Source organism: Gracilinanus agilis, unplaced genomic scaffold (assembly GCF_016433145.1).
Source record: "Gracilinanus agilis isolate LMUSP501 unplaced genomic scaffold, AgileGrace unplaced_scaffold42657, whole genome shotgun sequence".
Lineage (NCBI taxonomy): Eukaryota > Metazoa > Chordata > Mammalia > Didelphimorphia > Didelphidae > Gracilinanus > Gracilinanus agilis.
The window spans coordinates 1-8,023 of record NW_025376530.1 but is presented as its reverse complement, the minus strand read 5'-3'; the positions used below and the strand labels follow the sequence as shown (position 1 = coordinate 8,023).

The 8,023-nt window shown below is 52.5% G+C and overlaps 1 protein-coding gene across 1 annotated transcript; it reads right to left on the bottom strand.

Moving 5' to 3' along the window:
- Window positions 1-28: 28 nt before the first annotated feature.
- On the bottom strand, window positions 29-6,985 carry IL17REL (interleukin 17 receptor E like; the record flags this gene model as incomplete). The annotated part of the gene is made up of 8 exons (XM_044684120.1): window positions 6,832-6,985; window positions 4,067-4,216; window positions 3,488-3,597; window positions 2,491-2,605; window positions 1,674-1,748; window positions 1,161-1,321; window positions 810-884; window positions 29-87 (listed from the first exon to the last, which is right to left on the bottom strand). Coding segments are annotated over exons 1-8 (899 nt in total), but the record flags the coding sequence as incomplete, so codon positions are not given.
- Between the last annotated feature and the right edge of the window lie 1,038 nt (window positions 6,986-8,023).

Sequence of the window (8,023 nt, the reverse complement as noted above, 5' to 3'; positions counted from 1 at the left end):
GGGCCACTCGCTGAGGACTGCTGCTTACTTGCCATTTTCAAAGGGGCAGATCTGGACTCTCATGGCATCGGGGACAGCAGCCCAGCCCTGGAAGGGGGAAAGAGCTGTCAGGCCGGCTTCAGGCTCCCTGCAGGGAAACCTAATGGGAGGCAGGACCTGAGGGCAGGGCTCGCTGTGTGTCCCGGGACCAGTTCCTTGCCTCTCTGGGCCTCGAGCTTTCTTCATCTGTAAAGTCGAGCTAAGGCTTGTAAGCTATGCCCGGTGAGGCTCAAAGGAGACGGACAGAGACTAGGGGCTCCGGGAGGCCGGGGGCCATCGGGGCAGCCTGGGCTCAGAGGCCCGAACCAGTCCTGGCTTCCCCAGGACAGAACCAGAGGAAATCTGCCGAAGGAGCACTTCCATGCCCCTGACTGCCCAGCGGTCTGCTCTGGTACGGCCCAAGAGGCTGGCCGCGGGGCGGGGGATCTGTGGGTGAGCCCACGGCAGCATCGCCCTTCTCACACGTCGGGGTGGCACGGACATTCGCTCCAATAGAAACTGAGGCCTAGGAAGGGGGAGTGACTCTCCCAGGGTTACCAAGTAAGCCGGAGGCCCCCCGCAAGATCCCCCAGAAAGGCCCTGAGGAATCCGGGACGGCCCTCGGGAGGCGCTCAGGCCAAGGGTTCTTGCCAGCTGCCGTCCTCCCTCGAAGCTGGGGTGTCTGTGGCTTGTCCGAGGGGCCCCTTCTGGGCCGGGCTGTGGAGGGAGGAGGCCGCAGGCTCTGGAGCTGGGGAAGGGGGTGACAGAGGTGGGAGGGAGCGAGCACTGACCTCGATACACAGACACGGCAGGAGCTGGGCGTAGGGCAGGGACACCTCGTCCTTCCCAGGCTGGGCTGCATCCACCTGTGTCCAAGGAGGCAGCCTGAGATGGGCCACCCCCACCCCCGTGCGCTCGCTGCCCAGAGGCTTTGGGGGGCGCACCAGCACCCCCTTTATGGGCCGGACCATCTCGCACACACGTGTGTGCAGAGCACCTCACTAAAAGCTTGCCTTGCCCCCCATCACCCCCAGGCAAACTGAGGTCAGGCCCCAACGCCTGAGCTAAGTGGGGCCCCTGTTGCCTTCTCCTTTGCCCTGAGGCCCCCCAGCTGGAGACAGGAGCCCAGCTCTGCCCTGCACCCTCCGGGCGGCCGCACTCACTAGCACTGGCGGGCTGTGGTCTTCGCAAGCGAACCACTTGAGGCACAGCCGGACGTAGTAGGCCTGGCCCTCGGCTATGTCTGTGAAGCGCACCCTGATGGCCTTCTGGGCCTGGTCAACTTCGTATCTGAGCCCCCCAGCTGGTGGGGACAAAAGGCGAGGATGGAGGGCCGCTGCCAACCCGCCAGCCAGGCCTGGGGAGCGGGCGCGAGGCGGGGAGGGGAGCCGGCCCAGGTGGGGAGGGGAGCCGGCCTTCTTTTACAGTCACAGTTCTGCCTCGGCGGGGGCCACAGGACTGGAGCCTGGAGCGAGCCTCCCCTCTGGGCACCTGCGCTGGGCCCTGGTAAAGGTCCAGCCCTCGGGACAGACCCAGCAAGACAGTGATTGGAAGATGCCTCTGCTGAGAGACCTGCTGCGGGTCCTGCCACAGTCCTGGAATCTAGAGACACTGAAGGCCCCGGAGCTGCTAGACAGGGACGGGGAGCTGCAGGCCAGGGGATGGCGGCCGCCCAGGACACTCACCAGAGCAGGCCGGGATGCTTCTGCCCACATCGGCATTTGTACAGTCTGCAATATAAAGGGGGGGAGGGGGTGTGAGGTCCTCGGGGAGCAGCGCTTGTGGGGACCACGAGAGGCCGAGCCCCCTGTCCTGGCCAAGGCCGGGCCCCCTAATCTCAGAAGGAGCCCCAGACCGGGGCCGGCAGCACTCCACAGGGCCGAGGGGTCCTGTGAGAGCAGCCGCCACCCCCAGGTCCGAAAGCAGCCCTTCCCCTTTGGGACGGCTCCAACTAGAGGGCCTCAGCACGCGTACTACACACGTAGTCACCGTCACTTGTGGCTGCTGCCCGCACCAGGGCCAAGCGGAGCAAGTCAGATTCCTTTGGACATACTTGGAGACGGCGACTGTCAGGAATCCAGGCAGGAAGCCAGAAGTGGGGCCCAACCCTAGGGGTGCTTGTGGGGTTGGGGAGAGCCCATGCTTGAAGATCGTGTCAGCACCCCAAGATCCCCCCTTTCCCTCTCGGGATTCCTGCTTTGCTCTGCTTTCTAGGCTGGCTAAGGAAAGTGGAGACCCTCCTCTGGGGCGGAAGGGGCCTTGGCCTCTTTTGGTCCCTGGACGCCAGCCAGCCTTGGTGAAACGATTAATTTTCGTATTATTTTATCTGTATTATTTAATTATAAACTATTACATTTGTATTTGCCTTGATTACAATTTAATATGAAATGATTCTTTTTAAGCCCGTGAGGGGGTGGAGAATTCCTGCCCTAAAGCCAACGGTAGTCTGGGGGACGATTCCTGGCAGCCTACCTTCCACGTGGTACTCGCGGCTGATCTGGACCTCGCAGTAATAGGGGATGGTCTTCAGGGTGACGTAGACGTGCTGAGCAACATTCACTTCAAAACAGTCAAAGCGCACCTGGAGCTGGGGCCAGACAAGGACAGTGTCACTGGGGGCCTCTCCGAAAGGGACCCCTCTGCAGGCCTAGGGAAGCCCTCCTTCAGGAATCCTCTTGCACTGGGCCGAGGCTAAGCTTGGCTAGTAATGAGACCGAAGAGAAGACCCAGCCCCGTCCTCAGCGAGCTCCCAGTTTAGAAGGAGAGAAGGGAATGAGCTGAGAAGGAAGAAAGCCAAGCTCTCGCCTAAGGCAGCTCAAAGTCTGGGGGGAGGGGCTGAGAAAGGCCTTTGTAGCTAAGATTGAAAGCTGAATGGCGCATGAGGTCATCCTATATTTATACATTTTGTGTTTTTCTAACCAAGAGAAGCAAGGGCTAGACAATGCGGGTTAAGTGACTTGCCCAAGGTCACCCAGCTGAGAAGTATCTGAAACCAAATTTGAACCCAGCACCTCCTGTCCCCAGGCCTGACTCTCCATTTACCGAGTCCACCTAGCTGCCATTTTGATTTTCTTTTCCCCCAGTGGAATGTAAATTCCTTGAGGACAAGGACTGTTGGGTTTTTTAATATTTATCAGCTGGCACAGGGCCTAGGACACAGTGGGTGCTTAATTAATAAGTGGTTGTTGACTTAATTTGATTCCTTGTTTCTGTTCCCTGAAGAGACCTGGCGGAGTGGGGGCTATGAGAAGACACAGAGAGATCCAGAGCATGGGATCTTGAGGATGGGATCTCGTGGCAGCTCTATGAAAATTGCATCTTAAAGGATGGGTGAGAGAAGGGGGGAAGGCCTTCGAGGTGTGAGGGTGGAATGGTCCTACCAGATAAGGAAGACAGTGAGAAGACTACTTTCCCCATCTCTCTCCCTTTCCACTAAGCCTCATCCATGAGGACATGGGCTCTAGCTCACCATTCTGCCCACCATCTTCCGACTGGCGACCCTGGGGATCCTGGTGCTGTGACACCTTGTCTCCTGTGTGTCCAGGGACAGGAGGCAGATCTCCAGGCCTCGGATGCTTTCTAGGACCAAGAGGAAGTAAGCAGAACATCACATTTGGTTGCTGGTGTCCATGGTGGGAGGGACAAAGAGTCAAAAGTCCCCTGTAGCCTCCAGGCTCTTTATACCCCAAGCACGGGCCAAGAGAAGACAATTCTCTGGCCGCAGATGTGATTGACTGAAAAACTATATGGGAGGGGGAACGTGGAAAAGATCCTGCGATCATCCAGGGGAGATTCTGGGAAGGACAGAAAGAAGGAGAAGGTACAAGGCAGGAACTTTTGCTCTGGGCTCAGAGCAGGCCCGAAAGCCACAGGCTAAAGCAACAAAGGCCAGATGGAAACCACTATCAGAGTTCTCGTCTAGAGACCCCTCGTTCCCCAAACCCATCTCCTGCAGAAGATCCCACAATGGGCAGAAATGAATCTTGAGCCACTCTAACCAAATTGTCTCTGAGACTAAGACTCAAGAGGCTTGACTGCTGCTGCTTACCTTCCATGATGAGGCTGGCACTGACACTCAGGTGTAAGGTGCAGGTCCCTCTTTGGACACACTTTATAGCTGTGGACAACGTCAGGGACTCCAGTATGGATGGTGTCACCAGTGGGGATGGATGCCGGCAAAAACTATTAAAAATGTTCCCTGTAGGAGAGGAAGAACAGGGGATTCCTCTACTGTGCCTGTCCATAGATGCTTCTGGAGAGGACTCGACACTCACAACCGGTGAAGGGAAGGGAAAGGGAAAGATCATCCGCTAGCAGGAAAGGCAGCATCAAATCTCTAACTAGGAAGAGCCATCAAAATGTTTGAGTGAAAGGGGGCAGCTGGGTAGCTCAGTGGATTGAGAGCCAGGCCTAGAGACAGGAGGTCCTAGGTTCAAATCCGGCCTCAGACATTTCCCAGCTGTGTGACCCTGGGCAAGTCACTTGATCCCCATTGCCTACCCTTACCAATATTCCACCTATAAGTCAATACACAGAAGTTAAGGGTTTAAAATTAAAAAAAAAAAATGTTTGAGTGAAAAAGAGAAAAGCTGATGAGTGGAACTGGAATCCACTCACAGTGCAGCTCCTCCCTGGGTCTTGGGTCCAGACAGAAAGTCCTCTCCAACATCAATGACAGGGATCGCCCATAATATCAGTCACGTTGGGCAGGTCTGAAGGCCCAGAGGCAGGTGGACACCAACCAAGAGAAGGCCCTAGTGTTTAAGGCCATAATGGAGGCAGGGACATGTCACTCTGTCCAAGGAGCGCTGGCCTCAGTGTTGGGAGATCTGACTACACTGCAAAGTCTCTTCTCTGAGCTCAACCTCAGTTTCCCCTTTGTAAAATGAGAAGGTTGGACTAGACAACCTCTATGGTTACTCCAAGCATTGACATTCTCTGACCCTATAATGGTGATCCAGAAGGTCTGGGCTTCTTCAAGGCTTTACAATTTCACCTGTCATTGCACGGGGTAAAAATTCTTTCACCCTATGCTCAGAGGAGGTGTAGGATATCTGGTGGCAATGTGCCATCTTTTTAGAATTTGGGGCCCTGCAAAGAATTGGGAAAGTGGGTAATGGCTGACTAAGTTACAGTATACGATTGTAAAGGAATACTATTGTGCTATAAGAAATGGCGAGCAGGAGGGGCTCAGAAAAACCTAGAAAGACTCTAATGAACTGAAGCAGAGTGAAATAAGCAGAACCAGGAGAACAATTGTACACAACAGTGGGAATACTGTACAATGAACAATTCTGAATAACAGCTATTCTCAGCACCGCAATGATCCAAAACTATCCCGAAGAACTCGTGATTTTTTAAAATGCCATATTCTTCCAGAGAAAAAGAACTGAAAGAGTCTGAGCAAACCTTTTTCAATTTCTTTCTTAAATTTTTTCAAGTTTCCTTCCATGAAAGGATTAATAAGGGAAAATGTTTTATATGATTGTATATGTGACATCTATATGGGGAGGCGCAGATTAGGGAGGAGGGAGGGAAGGAGAGAATTTGAGACTCAGTATTCTTTGGAAAATGTTGAAAATAGTTTTTGCATGTAATTGAGGAAAATTTTAAATTAAATTAAAAAAAAAAAAAGGAACTTGGTGCCCTGGTGAATTCTCCCATCTGGGACACTGCTTAGAAAGCATTAGGAAACAAGAAAGTCTTCTGAGGGACAAGATCTCAAAGATCCCATTCCCAGTCTTCACAGGAGAACCCCTCAGACCCTCTTTACTCTTAGTATACAGATAGGTCTGATGAAAAGCCTAGGGATGGCACCATTGAATGAGTCTGGAGTCTCTATGATATTTCTGTGGCACTACTCCCCCTCCCAGGGGTCCCAAATAGGCCCAAATTGAGACCCACTCCTCTAAGTCACTGATAGAAAGAAATATTGATGAGTCCAGGGTTAGGCCAGGAGAACACTAGCTCCCAGCTGAGGCTGAACCATTCATGAATGACCATTCTTTGGGTCAGACCACCCTGGCAAGTCTTACCCTATCTAACTGTACCATGACCCAGGCCACACCTCTCCAAATTTCCACCAAGAATGTACATGTTTCCTCATCAGAAGCTTTGCTGCAACTTCGGCATGCTACGTCAACAGAGTTCTCCAAGCTACGACTCTAGTAGCCTTCGTTTAAAAAAAGGAAATGGAGCAAGGCTGGGCTGGTGTGACCTGTTCTCAGGGAAGTCAGCCCAGCTTGTAGTGACCATCATTTCCCTTTTTGGATATCCACAATCCAAACCTTTAGGGAAATGGTGTAGAAATTTATCAGAACTTGACTCAAACTCACTGGTTCTTAGTTCTCTCTTGGGCAAAATTAGAACATTGGTTTGTCTGCGGCATAAGATGATCCATTTCCAAGCTCCAGGCATGTTCGCTATCTGTCCCTTTGCTCTCCCTCCTCATCTCCCGATTCTGGCTTCCCTGACTTCCTTCTGATCCCAGCTAAAATCCCATCTTCTACAGGAAGCCTTTCCTGTAGAATTTGTCATTGTAATGGCCGCTCTCTATTGACATCTCCAATTTATTCTGTCTGAAGCTTGATTGGTGTCTACCTCATTAGACTGAGAGCTCCTTGAGGGCAGGAACTGTCTTTTGCTTCCTTTGTCTCCCCAATGAGCTTCTCTTGGTGCTTAGTACAAAGTCTAATAAACACTGCCTGGTACCTGTCCCATTTTCCAGGAAGCTTGGATTATCATTGAGTCCTTGACTCTTTCCCCTCTCTCAATTCTCCCAGTCCTTCAGTTACTAAGACCTGCCGCTCCCACCTCGGCCACTTCGACTCCCATCTGTCCTCTCCCCTCTGCCAGCCTTTCTTAAGGCACCAGAAGGGATGAAAGCAGCACTCGTTTCTCCTGACATCATCAGTTTCTCTGATAATCCCACCAGGTCCTTTCCAGCCTTCTTGCCCTTCCCATACATGATGGCTGGATACTCTACCTCCCGGCCTCGTGACTTTCCACAGGCTTTCCTCAGGCCCAGAAAACGTCCCTTCTCAGCTTCACTTCTCAGGTTCTCTGGCTTCCTTCAAAGCTCAGGGTTACCCTCACCTCCTATATGAAGCTTTTCCTCAGCTGCTAGTTGCCCCCCTAAAAGACGCCCCCGTGTTTATTTCATATAAATTTAGACATATACATGTTGTCTCCTCTTGGGGAACACAAGCTCCGGGAGGGCAGAGATTTTTCTCTCCAGAATGGTACATAGTAACTGTTTAAGAAATGTTAATGAATCAATTGATTGAACCAGGGCAGACCCTGGGAGGATCCCTATCCTATGCCAGACATGGAAAAAAGGAAGAAAAGACCCTTGGATCATTGATACAAGGGCGGGGGGGAGGGGGGGCAAACAGAGGCTGCCCTATGAGGGAAGCCCACCTACCACTGCTCTTCTTCTGATCTGACCCGTCCTGCTTGGCCTCTCTCTCTTGATTACCCAGAGACACCTCCAGCCCTTTAGGCTAAGAAGCTGTTTCTTCCTAAGAAGATCCAGTGCCATGCTGGTACTGATTGTTCATCACCAAAGGTTCCCTGGCCCTCTTTTCCTCTCCTTTCTGTCACATCCTCTCCTGGGGTCTGTACCCATAGTTCCCCTTCCTCAAGTCCTTGGACCTTTCAGGACCAGACACCTGAGTCTCTTTAAACCTAGGCCTGTCTAAAGGTGAGGAGGACAAGGCTGGCAGGGACAAGTGAAGTGGATATGAGGGCCCATGACCTGCCAGAATTATAGCCTTGTCAAAGAGTTCCTCTAGGGAACATTATGCCCCCACAATGCCTAGGGGCCAAGAGAGAGCCCACTCATTCCAGTCACTTGGGCCCCATGTATCTTGTGTCTTAAAGGAGGTCAAAGTTGATGCCCCTTGAGGTCCTCTTTTAATTCTAGCATTCTATGAAAGGCATTATCTTTTTGTCTCTACTTCCTCCCCCATTCCCTCCCCCACCTCCCAGTATCACTCCTTCCTTC